This window comes from Filicampus tigris, chromosome 16, assembly GCF_054856515.1.
Source record: "Filicampus tigris isolate MCC_2025a chromosome 16, RoL_Ftig_1.0, whole genome shotgun sequence".
In the NCBI taxonomy this organism is placed as follows: Eukaryota; Metazoa; Chordata; class Actinopteri; order Syngnathiformes; family Syngnathidae; genus Filicampus; species Filicampus tigris.
The window spans coordinates 14,840,871-14,864,667 of NC_141232.1; the positions used below are offsets into that span (position 1 = coordinate 14,840,871).

General features: G+C 41.5%; 2 protein-coding genes across 3 annotated transcripts in view; one reads left to right on the forward strand and one right to left on the reverse strand.

The window, feature by feature from the left end:
• LOC147134913 (high affinity choline transporter 1-like) overlaps positions 1 to 535 on the reverse strand; it is a 38,305-nt gene extending 37,770 nt beyond the window's left edge. Inside the window, exon 1 of the mRNA XM_086054975.1 lies at positions 418 to 535. The gene's annotated coding sequence lies outside the window, so the exon portion shown is untranslated. The remainder of the gene's footprint in view (positions 1 to 417) is intronic.
• Positions 536 to 4,053: 3,518 nt separating this feature from the next.
• On the forward strand, positions 4,054 to 22,934 carry LOC147134914 (envoplakin-like). Of its 2 annotated transcripts, XM_086054973.1 has the most exons (22): positions 4,054 to 4,245; positions 8,399 to 8,498; positions 8,570 to 8,724; positions 9,408 to 9,531; positions 9,622 to 9,753; positions 10,487 to 10,528; positions 10,625 to 10,786; positions 12,334 to 12,441; positions 12,533 to 12,628; positions 12,699 to 12,809; positions 13,463 to 13,609; positions 13,841 to 13,995; positions 14,095 to 14,192; positions 14,274 to 14,446; positions 15,271 to 15,449; positions 15,529 to 15,667; positions 16,016 to 16,209; positions 16,586 to 16,736; positions 16,827 to 16,910; positions 16,985 to 17,119; positions 17,206 to 17,298; positions 19,102 to 22,934. In XM_086054973.1, the coding sequence occupies exons 1-22, from the start codon at positions 4,205 to 4,207 to the stop codon at positions 22,585 to 22,587; spliced, it is 6,105 nt and encodes a 2,034-aa protein (XP_085911099.1). In that variant the 5' UTR covers positions 4,054 to 4,204; the 3' UTR covers positions 22,588 to 22,934. The 2 variants fall into 2 exon arrangements, with proteins under 2 accessions (XP_085911099.1, XP_085911100.1); XM_086054974.1 differs by lacking the exons at positions 4,054 to 4,245; positions 8,399 to 8,498; positions 8,570 to 8,724; ... (5 more) ...; positions 12,533 to 12,628; positions 12,699 to 12,809 and adding an exon at positions 12,821 to 13,392.
• The last annotated feature ends 863 nt before the right edge of the window (positions 22,935 to 23,797 follow it).

The following is a 23,797-nucleotide window of genomic DNA, read 5'->3' on the forward strand; positions in this document are numbered from 1 at the left end:
TGGTTGGACATCCCAACCATAACATGAACTAAATTAGCATTCCATATCACCGAGTGGACCGTGAACGTCAGAAAAAGTGGGTAGAAGGAGTGAAGAGAGTGGGACTGGGCGGCTTTGTGGTGAGCACTAAAGTGGTAAGACTTGTTCTCCAGTGTGATAAAAATCTAACTTTTGCCTCTGCAGGCAGATTGTTATAGTAGTCAAATGACATTTCATCACATTTTGAAATCAAAATAATCCTCACAAATCAAATGACAATGACAATGACACAAATTTCAATGCTTTTCAATGAGCGGAGAGTTTGTTTTCACAGACTAGACCGCCATCTTGACTCGGAATTGTCCATAGATTTTTACAGGGTGCCCTCATATCTAATATATTTTCATTATCTTTAAAAAATAAATTCTATGAAATTACCTCACTAGAGCAATTAGTGTTTGACGTAGGGTGACCTATGTCACGGATGGAGCAGGATTTGAACCCAAAAGCAGACAGGAGACAAAAATGGAAAAGTAAATTTCTTTATATACAAAAATTCAGAGTAAGGCATAGCAGGGCATGGAAGGCAAAACGTTCTGACAACGTGTAAGTGAGTACACGCCCAACACTTTGTGATCAAATAAAGGACAAAGCGACTAGCAACATAAAGAAGGGGATAACCCAGACACAGTATCATAACAACCTAACTCTATTCATATTACTAAAGATAGAGAAACACCTTTTAAGATGTTAAATGATATCTATACTTAATCAGATCAGAGTTTTAATGTAAGGGATTCAAAGGTCTTCACAAGTCCACAAAAACAACCCCTGACCTTAACACCCAGGAGGTCGAGGAAAACCTCTAAGAACCCCATCAGGGGAATGTTGAGAAGCCTTGAGAAGGGGCCGCAGATGAGGTATGGGGGGGCGAGGGGTGATGGGGGAATCCCCTTCCAGGATGACCAGGCTGCAATGGATGCAACATGCATAATGCAGCGCTATACAAAACAAACTGGAATGGTGTGAAATGTCCATTTAAAATGATGAAGCGCTGCGGGAAGAAGTCTTCTGAGAAATACGGCCTGGTTGGTCACTGTGGAAATCTCCAAAGCAGCACCTCTGATCAGTCTGTGCAAAATCCATATTGCACAGCTGAAATGAGACATTCGCAGTTAAGTGAAAATTTCCCCACTGTGGGATCAATAAAGGCATTCTTATCTAAGTGTCACTTATCATTCTCTCTTATTAAAAATTCTTCAACCACTTCTGCTGCGTAAGTTACTCGCTTCTGCTTGCAGGCGTGTTATGTCATTAAGAGAAGTGAAAAAAAAGAAGAAAATTTAAACCCAACCACTTCCTGTCTGACAGTGCACCACTTCCAGCCAGACTCCTCTCAACCTTTTTGTACTCAAAATTCTCCCTGGTGGTTACACTTCAAAATAACACCCCCCCCCCCCCCCTTTTGTTTCTCCTTGTTGTCAGTCATTCCTGTTAAGTATGCTGCTCTTCCTATTTTTGTCTTCCCTCCCTCCCCAAGGAAGATATGAATGTGGGTGTTGGTTTTAGGAGAGCTCGCTGCGTGGGTGTGCATGAGACACACCTACAGCAAGCATGAGCGGTTGCAGCATGCTCGCGTCGACCCATTTCCACCGAGGCATGAAGTCACATCACCGGGCTTCCACCTGTCCCTACCCACTTTGCGAAAACTGACTTGTGTCTTTGCATTTGCAATTCATTTCATTTGGCTTTTTAAGGTCATTTGAAAAACAAATAAATGAATTGCTTGTATCATACCATAAAGGTCTTATTACAGGCTGATCTTGACTCATACTGATTGTGAAATTCCTTTGTAGTGACTGTTGTCATGCCAACAAATTTGGCCACTCGTTCATAGCAAAAGGCCAGACACCTTTTATTTATTTATTTAGTGACGGTGGTAGAACAACTATTACAACCTTATTTCCACATGAATGTTAATCTTCATTTTGGCAAGACATTTTTTTGGGGACATTCATAAGCTTTCAAATTTGTGGAAACAATTTGAGGAAGATCTTTTTCTGTTGTAACATTACTGTGCCCTATAGCGCCCACAATGTGTCCTTTAAAATGTTTTTAAGTGAGTTTTTTAACGAACATCAGCAGGTGATTAAAATAGAAGTGAGATTGTTAGTCCTAATCACACACTGTGCCTTGAATCCTCCTGAAAAACGTTGACTGTGAGCAGCGTCATACACCAATCCAAATCCATGAATGAGCTTTCCATGAAAACAAGTTCCTTCACTAATGCTCATCCCAAACAATATAAAAATACCAATGCCACAGAATACCGGTGAGCTGTCACGTCGTAATTGCTGATAGTAATCCGTATATTCAGCTGCCACGTGACTCGTTCTTCTACATTCCACAGCGTTTGTGTGCATGCATGCATGCAAGCCCACATCTTTGTAAATGTGTCACCTCTTGCTTTGAACTAGGAGGAGCATGTATAGTTATTTGGGGGCCCACTAATATGGGACCCTCCACATTTTCGTACTACGAGGTCTTTGAATTTTAGAATCAATTCAAATTTGTACATTTGAGAAAATTCTCCCATTGCCTGAGCTCGATAAGATCCTGAAATCCTCCTTGAAGATTATTGCCTAACAATTGAATTATCTCTAAATCTTTACTGTAATTGATAAGGACAGTAATCATGTGGTTTTCCATTTCAGCCGCTTTAATATTCATCTTCATTATGAAACGTGTCACGCATGTCACTCTCCACATCAACTCCACTGCATTCTCCGTATTTGACACTGAAAGCAGTGCTACAGCTGCTAACAACATCTGTCATAGTGGAAAAGTTCGATTGTTGGTTGTTTTGCAGGGCCAGAGTGGGACTCATATTCAGCCTTGGCGTTTCACGGCTTAGACCCGCCTACTTTAGTTCACAACGTTTTAATCAGAGGTGGCCATTGTCAGTCCGGTCAGTCCATCAGTGAGCAGCAGTCAATGTTTCATGCCAGCCCAGTCCGTCCCAGTTGTCGGCGACAGCCAAAAAGCATTGAGAACTGACTTACTACGTCACATACAGGTGCCGCACACCTGACACGCAGCCAAATACAGAAAAAAATTAAACAGTCAAATACAGAAAAAATTAAACAGTGTTGTATACTTTTCAGTCCCACAGACCTCAGTGACGTGTGTTTCTATTTCCCGAATCACCGTGTGTGTCTGTCATTTTTTTCCCTAAAAAAACTTCCGATGCACTACTGAGACTTTCCCAATAAGTTTCGTTGCCGTTCCAAGTGACACTTGTGACGGTGCTGTGCCTATGTAAAGTATTATTTTGAACAGACACTTTGCAACATAGCTACAGTGTTGTTCTTTCTAGTTGTGTTTTAAATTATTGCCACCTTTAGTATTCAATTATTGCAACTTAGTGACGGCCATAATAACAAATGTTGCGCAATCAGTGCTATATATAAATAGAATATAATAGCCTATCTTTTAGTGACCGTAAAATAACGATAACAGATTCAAATGTCACCGGTGCACTTTATTTGATGATTTTAAAATAAGTCTTGGGGGCCAGTGTGCTAATTGGAATAGTGGCACCACGGAGCACATTTAGTGGACCGGCCCACCAGAAAATTGCCAAAATGTCCAGATTACCAATCCAGGCCTGCATCTGGAATAACTGTTTCACTTCCTCCTCAAAATACAGTATGCTAGCTATCTTGTTTTGCTACCCTATTCCATAATCAAAACTTCACATGTGCAGAAAGATGAACTAATTCATTGGTGGGAAGGGACGGAAGGAGAAATGATGATAATAGATTGAGACTAAAACTTTAATCTAATAAAACTTCATATTTTGGGTGACCCCTGTAAACCCCATTGACCCAGGTGTGTTTGCCTAATGATTAAATCCAACCCTAGAACTCCTAAAAGGTTCAACCCTACTTGACTTACTGATGTGTGGTTAAGAAAAAAAAAAGTGTGAATTACTGTATGTGACAGCTCGAGGAGCGTGGAACAGGTCTTCCCGGTCTGCCCCTCGCTGCTGACTGCTTTTTATTGGCGACACACCTGCTGGCCTGGGCGGAGCTGAGAGACGCACCTTAACCGGGGGAAGACGCTGACAGGGACACGGACAGAGAGAGAGAGGAAGGAAAGAGGAGCGCGGCGAGAGAAACACTCCTACTCCGGCTACACAAGCGGGCCCGAGCAGCTTCCCGTCATGTCGAAGAATCAGGAAAGCGGCCCTGTGAAGATCAGCAAGTGAGTTGGGCCTTCAAGTGTGTACAAGTGAATGTGCGGAAGTAGGTGTGTGTGTGTGTGTGGGGTGGGGGGGTGTGAGTGCGTGTGCGTATGTGTCTCTCTCTACTCTCACTGGTCTAACCTGTCACGTTTTCCAGTGCCTGCATCTGCATTTCCATGTCAATTCAATGAGCAGTAATGTGTTATTAATGAACAATCTGACATACTCATTGTAAGTGTAATTGCATGTCGTCATGCCAACAAACCAGTTGCTTTTAAGTGGGGGGGTATCATGACATACCATCATTCAGTTATACCAGGGGGGTGGGTATGTTGTTTTGTGCACAAGGACAACATTCGATTTTTTAAATGGGCAGATGGGCCATGTCATTAGCTGAGTTTTTTTTTAAAAATGTGGCCGTAAAATATGTAGTACACAGCACCAACAATTAATTCTCATTTTTACATTTTATTAATAAATAATTGAATTAATTAATTAACAAAGCAATTACTTAATAACAGAAATGAATGTATACGTATATATATTTTTATTTGTATTTATTTCTTATTTATATATATTTTTATTTTAATTTTATTCATCTATTTTATTTTTAATATTTTGCATTTAATTTTTCATCCATCCATTAATAAATCAATTAACCAATTATTTAATGAAGCATTAGTTAAAAAAAAATTTCAACCAACACATTTTAGGATTAATTTATCCATCCATCCATCCATTATCTGAACATCTTATCCTCAAGGCGGACATGCTGGAGCCTATCCCAGCCGTCTTCGGGTACACCCTGGACTGGTTGCCAGGTTGAATTTATTCATTTAGAATGCATTATGCATTTTAACCATATATTCCTATGATGTTCGATTTTCTTATTGTCAATGTATTTTTAAAAAAAATAAATTAATTACATTTTATTAACCTCCGGAACAGTTCCAAGTGGTTATCACATCTGCCTCTCACTTCTGAGGATGCGGGTTCGAATCCAGGCTGAAATTGTATACCTGCTTTATGACTGACTCACATTTGACTTACTTAGCAATCAACAACCCATTAAAAAAAACATTTCACCCTTACTTGAGAGGCCGTACTTTCTGCTGCCATCGTGTTTGCTTCTATCATCTTCAAGCAATAAGTGTGATGGGTTGTCATTGTGCAACAAGCCTTTTTCTTGCGCCCGAACATTCTGTTTATCTCCACTTTCTCAATATGACCTGTCACCCAGCTCCAGGGTGGGTGCACGCCAGAGGTCCTGCTTGTGTAAATAGGCGTGCCATACGACCCGTAAAATTGCGACAAGAGGGGCCAAGGCAGTGTCGGGGGTCTGCAATGGAAGATGATTAACAGTCCATTTATTTTCATCAACAGTAGTGCTAATGTTTAAAGTCAAGGCTGCATGCACACTTGTGCACATGTTGGACTTTTGCAGCACAGATAAGAGCCTGAGAAGCAATAAAAAGGGAAGCCACCACAAGCTGTTACCAGAGCCGGACTGAGCCTCCATGGGGCCTTGTAGTTCTGCAAGTCGTATTGATCAAGAATCATTCATTGTTGAATTTCCACTTGAGGAATTGCAATTGGCGAGAACAGACTGGGGTTGAGTTATACAATATTCCAAGTGAAAGAACATTAAGTCGAATACTGAAGACTGTAAACTTGACTTACAAGTTTAAGTCAATACGTTACCAAGCTGGGAACTTGATTTATTTGAACAGCAAATCAATTTTCTTTATTGAAATGAATCGAAATGCCATTTATCCGTTCCAGCCCTGTAAAGAAATGAACTGGTTTTATGTAGCGTCATTAACACACTGTAGTGTTGTGTGTGTGTGCGGTTAAGGGGGCGTAGTCGGGCAAGTGAACTAATCAGATCTGACTGGCCGGTAACCACACGTTTAGTTCAGTGTTATTGTCTTCTCCATGCTTCTTGTGAGTGTTTTCATTTCGTATTTGTGTGCTTGACTGTTTGTTCCAGTTCCCAAACGGCTAAAAGTTCAAAAGGTAGATGTTGCTCTTCTTTTTTTTTTTTTCTTGAACCGCAAGCACATCTGAAGCTAGCAAGTTATAAAACTTTGGCTCACAACATGAAGCAAAAAAAAAAGAAGAAAAAAAACGAAGCGGAAGGCTCCTAACTTCAAACACTGAAATCCTTCCTCAATGTTACAAAGTATTATTAGCCTTTGACTGGCGTTGTATCTCTCTACATTGCTGCACATGAATGCTGCCATTCATGTACATTTCAGTCCGACAACATTCCGGCAGGTGACTTGAGCAATGGGGGTGGCAATGACATACTCCCCCCATGTCCTGCTGCGGGTGTGTCAGGACACATAGTTGCTTTTCATATAATAGTGGTGAGGGAATGACAGAGCAAACATGCCGAGAGCAACAACAGGTCACCACTTTGTCGTCGACATGCTGATAAAATCTCTTTCTGTATGGTGAACATTAGCCACATATTCTAATGACATCTCATTTCAACACATATAGTAAATGCATAGTGTATCTCTACATAACAAACAGCAATGCATTTCTATATTAACACAGACTACAACTGCAATACTACACATATCTCAATTCATACCTTTGTGACAGTGTCAGTCATTATTAACTTAATAGAAGCAGTTTTTATGGCATGACATTTGGTTGTGCAGGTGTACCGCAAGAAGTGATCAGTAGGTCAACATAAGTGGGCAGTTTTGTTTTGATAAATTGTTTGCCCTTTCTTTCTTAAAAAGGAAGTCAATCCAATCGTTTGTTTTTTAAAGAATATGTTCAATGCGGGCCCACTAGTTGAAACACGGCATTCTGATTAATATTGCATTTATGGAATAATTTAAGCAGAAAAATCCACCCGTTTTTAGCTATCTCAGGGGGCAGCCATTTTGTCATTTCTGTCGACTGAAAATGACATCACAGTTGCTCAGGGATCAGGTAAACAACCAATCATGGCTCAGCTTCAGAAAACAGGTGAGCTCTGATGAGCAACCGTGATGTCATTTTCAGTCGACAGAAGTGACAAAATGGCCGCCCCCTGAGATGGCTAGATGTTGCTGCTTAACTCATATTCCACAAACACAATATTAACACAACAGTATTTCCTGTTCCAACTATTGGGCCTCCATAGAACATATTCTTGAAAGAAATGTGTTTGGGTTGACTTCCTCTTTTAAGGCCTCAAAATATCTAACCAAACAGACTGGTTTATCCTGATGCTGTCATACAGCATTCTGTAATTCGTACCTTCCAGCACAAATTTCTTTCAAAATAAGTGCTCACATCACACATCAGTTGTGCACTGCAGTATTTACTTTAGCACATTTATTGAGCAATTGTTGAAATCCACTCGAGCACATTGTTTTTATTTTTACTTGACTCAAAATAGCTTTTTGTTTTAGCATTTAACTTGCCTTGATTTTATCCCATTTTAAAAATTGTAAGACAGTCTCCTTCCTTTGTCCTAAAGCATGTTTTCCCCATTTTTGTTATTGCGATCCTTGCTGTGGAAAGTTAGGTGGACCTACGGCTTTATAGTGATGTGTCCATTTTGAACAGAATGTCCAAACAAATATGGTTACTGGTCTTGGTTGCATGCTAATGTGGCCTTTAGCTCCTTTTTACATTGCGTCATCCACAAAGGTCGAAAATAGTAACAAGCCAAACAAAAAGTGAGAAGTAAGAGAACAGATAGCTTAAAGGGGAAGTCAACCCAAGCATATTGCGTTTGTGGAATAAGAGTTAATCCCCCTGTTTTTAGCCATCTCTGGGGGCGTCCATTTTTTCACATCTGTCGACTGAAAAAGACATCACAACTGCTCAGGGCTCGGGTAACGACCAATCACGACTGACCTGTTTTCTGAAGTGACAAAATGGCCACCCTTTGAGATGGCTAAAAGTGGGTGGATTTTGCTGCTTAACTCATATTCCACAAACGCAATATTAATCTGATGCCGTGTTTCAACTAGTGGGCCTGCATAGAATATAATCTTGAAAAAAAAATGTTTGGGTTGATTTCCCCCCTTTAAGTGAAGTACAAATTCCTTTCCAGTACCAGAGAAACCAAGTACACAGTCAAGAAGTATTTGTACTTGGCTACCTCCCAGCACTGCCTGTCAATATGATTTAGAGAATCATGCTGGTTTGTTGTGTTCTCCACAGGAGCCAGGCCACCGACCTGGCTCTGGTCATTGCTCGCATGCAGAAGAATGCGGACCGAGTGGAGACGGACATCCTGAGGGCAGAGGAGTTGCTGGCTGTGGTAGGAAAAGCTCAATCGCAATTGGGCTTTGTGAAAAACGATTTGTGAGATTAAAGCTCGCTGCTGTGCAGGACGCCAAGCGCGAGGAAAAGAACCAGACTCTGATCCACCAGAAGGTCAACTCAGATCACCTGGCAGAAGCCGAGGGCCTGCTGAAGGATCTCTTCATGGACGTGGACAAGGCCAAGCGTCTGCAGCACCCGCAGGCCAACGAGATAGAGCGCGAGTGAGTGGACTGGCGTCGGCTGATTTCTTCTTGGGAACATGTTGACATACTTTACGTGCCGAGCAGACACACCTCGCATACCGTCGCGTCAAGATAAACCATCACTTCCACATTCCCTTCCGCTCTCCGCCCACCTCGTCACTACGGAGGAAACCAATTTCTTCGAGCTGGCTTTTATTTCCATTTTCAACTGGCAAAATTTAAGTTTGCAGTCGACCCCCGCATACCCGCGGTTTGGCATCAGAAGATTTGCATGTTCGATTTTTTTCTCCAATATTTTTTTCAGGGATCTTTTTCGTTATTTGCCGCTCACCTTGAAGTTAGATATACTGAGACATCTAGATTCACAGTTCCTTTTGTGTCATTACACAATGGTTGAAATTAGAATGAAAATAACGGTGACGTGTCCTAAGTCTCCAAGTCCAAACGCAGTGTTCTTTGTGGACATGAATGAGTTGAAAACAATGAAAGACAAACTACTTCTCATGGATTCAACACATTATCTTTTTCTAAACTAAACAAAACACAATTGTCAATGGATCGTGAACGTAGCTTTACCAAACTAAATATGAAACTCTAACTCAGCCCAGTGGCCAGATTTACACTATAATATTTTTTCATCTAAGGTAATACAGAAAAAAATCAGAAAGGATCAACACATTGCCACTGATTCTGATTCTCAGTGTGAGGAACCTTCACGACCGTTGGGTGAAGGACTGCGCCACCTTCAGGGAACTGTATGACCAGGTGCAAGACTTGGCGCCCAAGTCGAGGATAGACTGGGCTTCTGCGCTGGATGACAAACAGGTCCGCCGGTGAACCTTAAAGCTCACGCTGACTGCCGCCCACGACTTTGTGGAAAAGTCACATTGCCCTCTGTGCATTGTCGCGGTCCAGAGGCGTTTAGACACCGACGGATATGGTGGCAGTCTTGCTGACGTCGAGAAACAGATCGCAGCTCACAACATTCTGCATAAAGAGATTGAGGCCTACAGTGAGCAGCTAACGCCAAGCACAACCCCTTCACAGGTAGCCTTATATTATTTGTATTCTGATAATGACGAATCTGTTGTAATTATTTAACCCCCCCCCCGTTATGTTGCGGGTTAAATTGAACAAAGTTTTACAAATCTCAGAAAAAAAAAAATACATTAAATGTAAACCAAATAGGATTAAACCTCTTCTACCGTTTTTGTTATTTTCATATTTTTATTACATTTTAAATTCGCAGACATGTCACAATTGTATAGTCAACATTCTGACAGAATGGGATCAAATGGAGACAGCAATATTTTAGGCAATTTCAAAATGTAGACATTCAGTTCTATCACATTACACAGCCCAACCAAGCCATACACGCACACACACACACACACACAAAACATAAAACGGATAAGTATTTAATCTCCAATTTACATAATAGGCATGTTAACTGGAATAGCAGTCACTAGGTTGAACTGCTAACAAAAGCAATGTGAAATATTTTTATCCGTTTGTGTTAGGTCGCTTCCTCGTTCATGGAAGATTATAATTGTATGTGTGTATTGTATATACATGGGATTTCTTCGTTTTTTATTTGTAATAAATTTGCAAAATGAATTTATGTTGTCATTGTTTGGTTTGGTGTGTAGAATTTTGAAGAAAAAAATGAATTGAATCCATTTAGAATAAGGTTGTAACATAACAAAATGTGATTGCTTTGTGACTGTGCTGCATGTGCTCTCGCGCCTCTTTTGACTTATTTGCTCTCCTTTTCCAACAGGGCCAATATGCCACTCTTAAAGAGAAATACGATCAACTGTTGGTGAGTGGTGTTGTTCGGCCCTCGGTCTCAGTTTGTCCACACTTTGTTTGTGTGCGAGGGGCTTGTCCTCTGACATTTTGTCCCGTACCTTTGCAGGAGAGCTCCAGAAAGAGGCGCAAGCACCTGGCCTCTCTGTACGAGTACATGCAAAGCTGCAGAAAAGAGCTGGACTACCTGTCTCAGCAGAAGGACAGGATCCTGCAGAGGGACTGGAGTGATCGCATGGTTGACCCGCCCAGCGTCCGCATGGAGTATGAGGTCAGTCTTGTTTTCCTCGTTAGACACCGTATGGGAAAAAGTATTGGGATAATTTGCCATTCCACTTTAGGAAGTGATTAATCTTGTGTTTGTGGAATATGAATTAAGCAGAAAAATCCACCCATCTCAGGGGAAGGCCATTTTGTCATTTCTGTCGACTGAAAATGACATCACAACTACTCAGGTAGTGACCAATCACGGCTCGGCTTCAGAAAACAAGTCAGCCGTGATTGGTCGTTACCTGAGCCCCGAGTAGTTGTGATGTCATTTTCAGTCGACAGAAATGACAAAATGGCCACCCCCGTGCATGAACTCTTATTCCACAAACGCAATATTTATCAGAATGTCTTGTTTCAACTTATGGGCTTGCATAGAACATATAACTGAAAAAAATCTTTTTGGGTTGACTTCCCTCTCTAACAAATCGCATAGACTTGGAAGTATAGAAATGTACATATCGTGTCTATGAGATAAAGGATTCAAATTTAGGGTCTGGTCAAAACCCTAATTGACTCATTAATTAGTTATGAGTTATGTTACTGATTTGTTTTTTTTAATAGTGCAAGGATGACATGTGTCATGTCATGTGTCGTCTTCCAAACCGCTTATCCTATATATATGACAAATAGACAAAAAATGTCAATAGAAACATGCCAATTCAAATATTACCCTACAATATCACTTTAAAATAACTTTTTATACAACTAGCATAAACTATGGCAAATTCAGCCACAATAAATGGTCTAAAATTAACATTCTTTGTTTACCCTCATGAAACAGCAAAATGAATGTTGTCTCTAATTTTCCATGCGTCTGAGCATTCACACAAACTCCCTGAGCATTCCTTGGACCACGGTGAGCAATATCAGACATGCACAGGGCAGCCAAACCAGTATCACATCTGTCCTGAGATCATAACAAGTTACACGATGTAGGTATGGTGCAAAAAAATTCAAACCACCTATATATCAATATAAATCATCGAACAGAGATTTGTCACACAAACAAAATCAGCCCTAGTCTTTTACTTTTATTTTAAGCAGAATCAATAAAGTCTCAATACAAGCCACATAAATATGGCCCCACATTGTCCACTCATAAATAATGGAAAACATGTAATTAAGCAGTGCCCCTGATATCTGCTCCCCCCGGGTGCCAGGCCAGATAATTGACTTTAAGGCATTTTCCGATTTTTTTCTAGGATTTTTTTCCCCACACCCCTCGTAGGGAATGAATGTTTATCAGCATTTTCTGACGATTTTTTAGGGTTTGTAAGACAATTTTTTTTTGCTTTAGATTAAATACAAGGACTCCCAGGACTGATCGCCAGTCAATCGCAAAGTGCATTTAAACAAACAAGCAATTCACCCTCACGTTCATAATTATGAAAAACGAGCTCCCGAAAAAAGTCTCTTTTGTTAGTCAGTTTGCCTCGGGGGCCTTTCCGCAAACACGTACAACCAGAGACTAAATGAGTTGCCGCCGCTGGCTATGAACACGACGTGACTACTTCTTTACATATCTTTTTGCTATTTGTTTGCATGCAGAAATTCAAAAGCAACGGGCTGCTATCACACGAGGGTGAGGTCAACCAGCTCCTGGAGGAAGGGGATCGTCTATCAGACTTGAAACATCCTGGCAACTCAGCAATAATGGTTCACCTCCACACCCTGACACTGAGTCAACATTCATGATACTCCGCCGGTGTGATTCTTCGGAAAAATGACTGTCAATGTTGTCGAACAGGCACATAAAGATGCAGTGCAGAGCGGATGGCAGTCGTTCCTCAACCTTTGTCTGGCACAGGAAATCCACCTGGACAACGTCGAAGACTACAAGAAGGTAAGCCACCGTCATGTGAGTTCTTCCCTTTGCGCGACTCCTCGTTTTAACCAATGACTGCTTGTTACAGTTCCAGCTGGATGCTGAGACTTTGTCTGAGTCCCTGGACAGACTCTCTTCCAATCTGGACCCAAGATTATTGGATGGCAAGAACAACTCGGAGGCCCTCTTGGAACTTCAGGTGCTCTGGCTTCTAGTACAATGAATGTCATGGAACCAAGAAATGGCAACAAGATAACAGTGGGAAATACCATTTTACTGCATTTTTTAATCAGAGATGCAAGTTAACTCTGCTGGATGTTTTATTTTAGGCGCTGATTTTGAATCTGCGCCTAAAATCAGGTTTTCATAGTAAGTAATAATAATATAATGATATATAATATACTGATATATTTCATATTATTTATAAATTAAGGGTTAGGTTCAGCTACAGGTGGCAAACATCATAGCTATAAATTACCTCACATGGTAAAATCCGCATTGTGCAAGCTTTTTGAGGTCAAATTTACCGGTAAACACAAACAATGAAAATATCTCAAAATCCTGATGCGCTAGAAAAAAAGTAAAGACATTTTTAAAATGAGTGTATACAATAATACACAACAATAATAATGCCTTTGCAGAAGTTTGTTTTAAGAGGCAGGTTTACTCAGGATTATCTCCTCCGTCAAAGCCAGAGCAGATGCTTTTTTTTTTTGTCCGAGTGCCAGATTATAGTGTCACAAGCTTGACTTCTGCGAGAACGCCTGAAGAAGCGCGCCGATGTATGAGTGGCATTTCAAGTATGGTTGCCTCCTCTGAGCTCCTTGACAACATGGAATTTCTTCCCCTTAGGGTGACGAGCCAGCGGTAAAGAGGAACGAGCAGCGCCTGGCGGCCCTCAGAGAGCTCAGTCGCAACATAGCGCCTCTGAAGCTACGTCGGAGCAATCCCAGCAAACCCATGAAAGTCGTAGCGCTTTGTGACTGGGATGATGAAAACGTGAGAAGTCTTGGGATTTTAGAATGATGACAAAATGAGACTCAGCCACTTGGTGTCTTTTATTTTGGGTTTGTAGATGGGTAGAACATTTGTCCCGGATAGTTACCAGTACATTTCCAAGGGAAGTTATGTTGGAATTATGTGGGTTATGTGTGGAATTTTAACTGTAAACTTGCGGGTTTATTCCAATAAAAATCCTGATAATTACCATCCTGTGCGTGTTTATTTTAGGGAGCTGTGAGACGTGGTGATGAGCTAACATTAAAGTCCATCTACGATAATCAGAAGTGGGAGATGCAGGATAGCAGCAAGAAAACCAAAAGGCTCCCGGGGGCGTGTTTCATGGTGCCACCACCTGACATTGAGGCTCTGGAGAAAGTCAACAGGTACATGTTGAGCCACTGGAAATTGAGATTCTCTTGTTCAAGACCAAGTCCATTCCATTTTTTGATGGATTCAAATTGAAAATGTCTTTTTATCTCCAGTTTTGAGAAAACACTCTTAAACTTGAAGAGCCAGAGATCAGCTAAAATGACTTCACTGAAGAACCCCACCGTGGAGGTCGATCGACCTCAACGTGCAGGTGAGAAGGAATGCTTTTTTTAACAGACACTGGGAGAATATGATTTTATTTTGTCAATTTGCTGTCTTCGTCACACCCTAGTTTCCGTACAAAGAGCTCCAGAAGACTCCAAAGCTGCACTGCTAGCCACACAAATAGACGAGCTTAACCACAATCTGGATCTTTGCAAAATGGACATCCAAAAACGACTGAGGGCCCCTCTGGACAACCGCAACCCAGCACTCGACCTGGAAAACAGGCTGCAGGATCTCAAGGTGAAGCTTCAGCATTTGCAATCCTCACCTCTTGTATCGGATCTCTTTGGTTTGTGCAGGTATTTTCCACGTGTGCTTCCAAGACAAGGGTGGGCAAAGTAAGGCCAGCGGCCTTCATACGGCCCGCTTCGTTCTCTAATCGGACCCACTGAGCATTTGCAGCATAAGAGTCAAATTCAAGGCCAACTGCCAGATCCGGCCCACCCCATCATTTTTTGTAAACTAAAGTGAATAAAATGTCCACTAGGTAGAACAATTTCAGTTATAGTTGAGTTGACTTTGCTTCATTGATGACTTCCACCTCGACTTGTTCATCCACTAACGTTCAAATACATTCATGGCCTCGCAGGCAGTCGGAACTTGTAATACTGTACACCAATTCATATTAGCACAAGTATTGTAAAAAAATAAAAAATATTTAGGAGTGAATGCTTTGCAATAATGTAATGTAGCAGTAATGAGTGTGCTTATGCTCTCATTCTGAGTGAAATATTTCTTGAAGCATCGCACCTAGTTTGCTGCGCCAACGAACCGCCTGTGATTTCAGTGAGGCATCCATGTTGTTGTCGACATGACAAATGGTCGGTTCAACCCCTACTGTCTAATTCTTGTTATTTTTCGTAGGGACTTCTTCATTTCATTTTGGCAGAAAATCTGTACCCAAATTTAAAATGTTAACAGCTCTTACATACAATTTTCCCTCACCAAATCCCTTCTTAACTGAGATAAAAAAATATATATGTATACTATATACTTAAATATTTGTTTAACACTATTTTACAATAACTTCCTATTCATATACATATTATATGTTTCCACTTTAGAACTCGTCCCTGACGGCGAGGAGCCTCGAGTCAGAGAAGGCTGCCATCCAGAGAGAAATGGAGCCCGTTCTGGCCAAGAAACCACTTGGACACAACGCCTCAATCTTGCCGCTCAAGCTCACTGCTGCCAACACCAAAATGGATGACATCTACAGTCTTATTGATCTTTATGACAAAAAGTAAGAGGTGAAGCCAAGTGCACATTTTCCACGAAAAACATTTTAGTTACAGGTTGTGCCTCTGCTCCTTTTCACGCAGAGCTTCGGCCTCAATGTTCTTGGAGAGGCAGATGCAGAAGGTAGAAGGTGTGGTCTCTGGGTTCGAACAGCAGCTTGCTAAAGATGGCGTCATTCCCAATCAAAAAAATGCCCTGATGAATCGCAGCCGTCAATTGCAGGTGTGGAAAGGTTTGACATTAGGTCACTTACCGGTAGTTCCGGCTAACAACACACAAGATACCGCAGAGGAATTTCATCAGTGGTGGGCAGTAATTTATATTTGTTTTGACCAATGTGTTACCATGCCAATCAAATCTGCCATGGGCCTTTTAGAGACAGTAGTGCTAGCTGATTTAACTTACGTGGCACAGTTAATTGGTGTTTGATGTACTCGTTTTTGTATAGTATTGACGGTTTCTATAATTGCAGTGTGATAGTGGTGGTAATTGGTGGATTTCGTCCCCACTAAATGCACGACCCGGCACTGAATTTAAGGTGCGGCAATACATGTTCATGTGATCAAACAGGACATTCGTCAGGAGGTTTCCTCAAAGAAAGATGAGTTGAACACATTAGGCCGGGACTTGGACCTGACCAAGCAAGCGTGCAGCTCCCTGCAGCAGAATTTCAACGAATACTGTCCTGACATTCGCCGCCAGGAGAGTGAAGTGAAACGTCTGAAGAACCGCTTCACCAGTGTCAGTAATCAGCTCCAGGACAGGTGAGAGTTAGAAATTCAGTGAAATACTTTCAAGTTGTAATTCAACCAAAGCTTTCGGGAAAATACAGGGGGTATCGTCATACAACATTTTGAGCTTATGAACGACGCACAATGAACTCATTGTGAGAGAGTTACAATCAGTATAGAAATACAATTAGTTAACATCTTGATTGTACAATACATGCTTTTATGATGGCGCCAGTTTGACCCCAAGACTATCCAATATTTTCCTGAGAAAAAAAACAACATCCCAGAACCAATTGTGTTTGACATATTAGTTTCCACAGTATGCTGTTAATGTCATTGGTAAGTTTGGTTTGATGACATGGTCAAAATGCTGTTAGTAATTAGTGTCTCTGATGCTCTGTTGATGTAGGTCTACCCTCATACAGGAAGCCGGCAATAAAAACCAAGACTTCCAGAATGCTGCTCAGTTGCTGGATTTCTTTTTGGTCAATTTACCAAATAACACAATCAGACCTACTGATAACGTGGCCGAGATAACAGCCAAGCACAACTCTCATAAGGTGAATGCAAATGTTCTTTTACTAAATATTTGTGAATTTGTGAACCTACCTGCTCTTATCAGTTTTTCTGGAATAATGTCTGATGTTTAGAAAGTGATGGAGGACATAAACAGAAAGTCAGGTGATGTGCGCCGGATCAAGGATCTCTCCCGAGAACTCCAAAACGCCTTAATTGTAAGTTGGCATTAGTATCGTTTACTATTTGCACTACTAGACACATGGTCCTTCTTGAACAAATGTACTTTCAGGAATACGAGATGAAATCAAACATATACCGCGGCATTTTATATGAAGACGATGATGAAGATGAGGACGGCGACAACGAGGAACCCATTCTGAAAAAGCGGCAAACTTCAACGATGGCTCAGGCAGTCCAGAGGAAGGTACAACATCAAGCATTAATTTAATGAAAAAAGAGACATCTTCTATGCTTCATGTTGTTTAAAGTTGAGATATGTTTGTCCTACAGGAAAAAGATTTACTGAACCGTTTCGCTGAGGTGTCTGCGGAGAATGAGCAGCTTCTCAGCCAGATGGGGACCGCCAAGAACATCGCTCTCAGGGTAAACCAATCATGTCATCATTAAGGTCTTATTTGGCTTATTACAAGATGGCAATTATGCCAGAATGAAGTTCTCAATTGGAAAACAAAAAGTAGACTACGTTGGTGTTGAGATAACATTAAAATGGATAAAGTGAACTGGCCACTTCTGAAACAATTGTTCAGTTTGGTACAGCACAGAATTTGGGGCATTTTCTTTGTCTATGGTGTGGAAGCTGTTGGGATAACTTATCCATAATGCAACACTTTTTGTCACTATTACAGGAGATGAATAAATAGTAGTAAAGTATGTATTATGGTTTAGTACTGGAGAAGCACAGAAGACTAGTGGTTAGGATGTCTCTGTCACCGTTGACAAAGTCAGCTGCGACCTGCTCAGTTTTACCCAAATGAGGACCGGCGCTATAGAAAATGAATGGATGGATAAGTTCCGTCTTGAAAGGGAAAGCTAAATATGCTGCTGTCCATTGATTGGTAGACACAATTGTCACATCAGTGCTACAAGAGCATTGCATTTGGAAGACCCCAAATGAATAGACTACAAGTAAGAGGGTGACTTGCAAGTTGTCTTTCCTGTTTTTGAGGATAATGACTTGTTCATGTTCTTTATTTGTGTTGACTTTTTTTGCATTCTCACCAGAGGTGGGCGCGTCAGTAACTTTTGACAGTCGGTCATTCATCATTTGCTCGCGGCCAGGCCACCTCTTCATAATCGTCAGTCCGTCACTCAGTCACTCCGTCATCGTTATTTTAACTGCGCTTCCATCATCGCAAAATTACAGTTTGTCAGCACTAATTAAGGACCATCAGATCTAACTATTTTTTTCTATTTTAGGACCACCAGATCCTTTTTGTTCTTCTTCTTCTTCTTTTCTTCTTCTTCTTCCTCTATTTTGATGGCGGCACGTTGGCAGCGATAACAAACTACTTACTACGTCACACTCCAGTTGACATGGGTGTATACATTGAGCACCAGATTAATTTGTGCTGACTGCAGAATTTGTATCTGCAAGTACAAATTCTGCGCCAGTGAAAGTGTGCAAGTGAAAGTGTGCCAGCTCGTGGCGTAGCGAGTAGACGTCGCACTAGAGGTGTTGCTTCATTCCTTCACATCTGGGATTCACGTGAACCTGTACCATTCATTCATTCATTCATCCATTCATTCTTTACTATGTATATAACTTCTTGCAGGCAGTCTGGAGTGGTAAATGAGCCATTTTGTTGCACGTATTCATTGAAGAATCAACCAGTTATGCAGTTGAACAATTTCGACATAGCGTGTGATGAATCTGCAGACAGGAAAGACAAAATTACTGGACTGACCTTGTTCTATTGGCACAGCTTGAATCAGGAGTCAGTTAATCTGGAAGCCAGTTGAACAGTAACACTGGGACGTCCTAAAAAAGGAGCAGCCTTGGATAATGGTAACCAAGATTTTGACGGAAGATTTTTTGGTTTTGACGCAGTTAGTGACGATTCCATTGACACAAAAACCCACTTCCGTCAGCGCTTAGTCTGTCAGTTTTTCGAAGTTTCCCGTCAATTGCTGGTGCAAAACGGCGTTCGTCACTGATGGATTTACGTACGTTTCATCAGTACTGACAGAATGCCCACCTCTGGTTGTCAAACAGCTACAGCACTTTTCAAATAGATTCTGACTCAGCTGTCTTCATTCAGGCATTCCTTCGCTAGCTAAACTGAACTGTACCAATTCACCAAAACATGCTTTTCTGTCTGAAATATAATGAACCCCCGAGTTCTGAAAAAAAATATTTTTCCTCTCTGTTCTTTGATATGTGGACAGAATGAAGACAATGTCAGCAGTCTAGTCGTTAGTCAGCAGCTGCAACTACAGAGCCAGAGGAAGGATATGGAAGAGGCTGGGACAATAACAAAAGAACTGAATGAGGAGATGTCCCGTCGCCTACATGCTGAAAAAGACTTGGAAACATACAGACAGAGATACTTGTCCTTGAAGGGCAGGAGAGGGGTGGAAAGGTTGGAGGAGAAGGAGGTGGTGCAGTATTACCGTGATCCTAAAGTGGAAACAGAACTACAATCTCTGAAAAGCAGGATTCAAGATGAAGTATATAAGAAGTCAAGAACCCATTCAGATATAGACAATATGAATGAGAAAATAATGCAAATGGAAAAGCAGATCTCTCATGTTGAACCTAAACTGTTAGCCAAAGTAGTAACGGAATATGAACGAGATCCACAACTTGATAAAGATATGGACAAGATCCGAAGTGAGATACAGAAGATAAGACTGGAGATCCAAAAGAAAGAATCTGAGACTATTCATGTAAAAAAGCAGCTTAGTCTCCTGGCTCAGAAAAAAACCAAAATCAGAGAGAGGCTTGTGAAGAAGGATGTGGTAAAGATTGAAAAGGATCCTGAGATGATAAAAGCTATTTTCACATTCAAGAATGAAATTGCATCAGAAGAAGCCCAATGTCTGACCATAAATGACACTATTTTCAGCATTCGGAGTAAGATAAACACACTGGAGCGAATCATTCCCACCGTTGAACCAAAAATTGTCACCAAGATGGTGAAGCAAGTACAACAAGATCCAGAATTGGTAAGTGAGTCAAAGAAACTACGCATGGCTTTGGAAGAGGAGAAGGATGAGAATGTTATCTTGTTGAAAGACCTCACCACTCTTCAGCTGAGATATGGCGAAGTGGAGAAACTGCGGCCTAAATTTGAGATCAAAGAGGTGATCAATGAGATTTTCCGAGTTGACCCTGAGACTGAAGTCCAGCTGCAAAGTCTGAGGAATGAGCTGCAGAACTGTGGCCGAAAACGCACTGCAGTAGAGCAAGAAACCAACGTGGTGATGACCACACTGACCACGCTGCGTACTCAGAAACCCAAAGTTGAGTACAAGGAAGTGACCCAGGAGGTTGTCAAAGAAGAGAAAAGTCCTGAAGTTATTAGGGAGTTACAGCGCCTGAGCAACCAAGTGTCACGTCTTAAAGTCAACTATGACACCACTTTAGAGCTGCTGATGCATCTACGCAAAGAAAGAGATGAGCTGAAGGCTGAAAAATCCAAAGTGGAGACCAAACTTGTAAACAAAGAGGTTATCAAATATGAGAACGACCCCTTGCTGGAAAAAGAGGTTAACAGACTCCGGAGGACTGTTAGAGAAGAGACTCAACAACGTCGCAGTGTGGAAGAATGTCTCTTTGACCTTCAGAACCAATACATTGTCCTTGAGCGCCAGAAACCTGAGGAGAAGACGGTGGTACAGGAAGTGGTGCGTCTTCAGAAGGACCCCAAGCAGATTTTAGAGCATGAGAGGTTAAACAAGTCCCTAGATGATGAAGTCAAAGGCCGTAGGAAACTTGAAATCGAAGTGAGACAGCTAAGAGCCTTGATTCAAGAAAAGGAGAACACTGTAGCTCAGATGGATGAACGCCAGAAGAAGATTCTGATCGAATCAGAGCTGCGGAAGCTCAAAGCTCAGATTCATGAGCTTGAGACTTCTCCAAAACCTGTTGAGGAAAAGATTGTCATTGAAGAAGTCCTGAAAGTGGAGAGGGACCCAAAGCTAGAGAAATTCATGGATGATATACGTGTTGAAATGGAAGGAGAGGCAAACCAACTCATTTGCCTACAGAGAGAAATCAGCAGCCTGAAGATGAAGTTGGAAATTTTGGAAAAGGAAAAGACAACAGAAAAGATTGTTTACAGAGAAGTTGTTCGTGTGGAGAAAGACCCGGGAGTGGAAGCCGAGAGAGACCATTTGAGAGATCTTGTTGCACAGGAAAGAAATATGAGGCGTGACAAAGAAGACAACCTTCAAAACTTCAGAGTTAAAATTTCCCATCTGGAGACATCCATATCTGTTATTTCCCAAGAGGAGACAACTCTGGTTGTCAACAGGAATAACCTCCAGAGGGAGAAGGAAGACCTCCTCAAACAGCTAAAAATGCTTGAGACTCAAAGGCAAAACATCAGCGTCACCTTCCAGCAACAGTCCAAGCTGATGAGCGAGAGAAACCAGATAGCTAAGCAGAGGCGACTCAAGGCGTCCTCTGAAGTACAGCGGCTCGAGAATGAGATCCTGAATGAAAAAGACAAACACCACCAAATAGAGAAACTCATTATGGAGCTGAAAGAAGCCTTCAGGAATGAGGATCAAGCTGAAACTCACACGAGAGAGACAAACCTTTCTACAAGGGTCACCATCATGGATCCCGATACTGGTAAAGACATGGCTCCTTATGACGCCTATCTGAAAGGGCTAATAGACCGCAATCAGTACATACACCTGTCAGAACTGGAGTGCGATTGGGAAGAAATCACATCCACTGGTCCAGATGGGGATTCAACAATTCTGCAGGATCGCAAGAGTGGGATGCAGTACGCTGTGAAAGACGCCCTGAGAGAAGGCCGCTTGACCCAGTATGATGTGATGTGCTACAAGGATGGCAAAATGCCCATTTCTGAATTTGCTCTTCTTGTGGCAGGGGAATCTCGAAGACCTTTTGTTCCACCAGTTACAAGCCCCAAATCACCCATGAGATCTGTCCCAAGTTCTCCCTTAAGCTCTATGCCAACTTCCATGATGTCCTCCCGCACTAGTCTTAACAGCCACAGTGACAGTCTAAACAACCTCGTTGCTTTAGGTGATGACCAATTCCCTATCTCTGGTATTTTTGACACGTCCACGGAGAGCCGCATGTCGGTGAGGAGCGCCTTGACCCGTAAACTCATCGATGCTGACACTGCTCTGAAGCTGCTGGAAGCACAGGCAGCCTCCGGGGGAATTGTCGATCTCAACAAGAAGGACAAACTGTCCGTCCACAAAGCAGCCGAACATGGCCTCATTGACAATGCTCACATGTACAAACTTCTTAACGCTCAGAAGGCCTTCACCGGAATTGAGGATCCTCTGACCAAAGAGCGTCTCTCTGTGGGAAAGGCAGCGCAAAAAGGGTACATACCTGACGAAAACGCTCGGTGGTATATTGAAGCGCAATATCTGACTGGAGGGTTGGTCGATCCCACTAAAGCTGGCCGCCTCACGCTCCAAGAAGCTGAAGCATCCAATGTCATTGACAGCAAGACAGCCGAAGAGCTGAAGAATGAGTCTTCCTACCCAAAAATTCTGGTCGACCCCATCAGCAGAGAGAAAATCTCATACAAGCAGGCAATGGATAAGTGTAAGGTTGACAAGAGTACGGGACTGTTGCTTCTTCCTGCAACCTCGGGTGATGAAACCGATACACCGTCATACTCCAGTTTTCGGTTTATTTCTGCTAACAACAGATTCTAGATTGTGAGTTAAAAGATGAGTGAAATGTTTGACACAGCCTCTGGTGCTAGAGGGTTGATATTAGTAACTAAAAGATGACATTAACATACTGATATTGATAACCCTACTGTGGATCTCGTTTGACTATGATTTGGGGATTTGCTGTAAAAATCAGGGTAAGGTTTGTTGTTCCATTTGGCATTCTAAAATCAAATGCAAGAATCCACACACATTGTATTGCTCTTTACAGACCTGTTTTTTTTAAACAATAGTATTTGTATTTTCAAAATATATGCATGTATATTGCATTAATGTGAATCATACTTTATATACATACAGTACTTAATAATAAATGAAAATCTTTATCATGTCTGCATGGTTTTGTCCATCCCAAAAACTAAATATTTGGTTCACCGAACATAAAAATAAAATTTTGTGTTGCAGATGGAAAAAAATGACTTAAAACCTTTTATCCTTCCTGTCATTTTTACCTATAATGCTCGTGTGGCTAATCCGTTCAAGATGACTCAATCGATGACTCAAACGATCAAAAAATTTGTCAAAAATATGCGTATCTGATGTAATTTGGAATGTTTGCAGCAGCAAATAACATGGCTTTATGGGATGTAATGTGGACTATTTTACTGGAATACTTTTACTGGACCCATGTTGACGTAATTTTGACGTAAATTATGACATTGCCTTGGAAATTTATGAGGCTGAAGCAGGGGCGGAGCCAGAACATAGCTAATGGGTGGGCCTGGAAAAATCCGGGTGGGCCTGAATATTTCTCTCACTGAGCACAATCCTCCTGTCCCGACACATCGTATATTCAAATAAAATGACAAACTGAATATGAAGTTCAGATCTTCCTTAGACAACCACAATTATGCCATTCTAAATATTCAATAAAACAAAAACACAACAAAGTGCAAATTGAAAAATAATTTAATAATTTATTTATTCATTTTTTTCATGAATCTCACTGGAGGGTTGGTCGAGGTGGGTGGGCAGTCTGTCAATCTGGGTGGGCCTGTGCACACCCAGGCTCACCCACAGCTCCGCCCCTGGGCTGAAGTGGTGAGTTCCGTATTTTTTGTGTGTTTGCGAGTGTGTGATTTAAGTGCTCGTTCAGGCTGCAGGCATGATTGTATCTTAAAATGTTGGACATTATTCAAATCTCTAGGGACTCCATTTTTTTAACTGTGTATCACATGCCGATCATATTTCC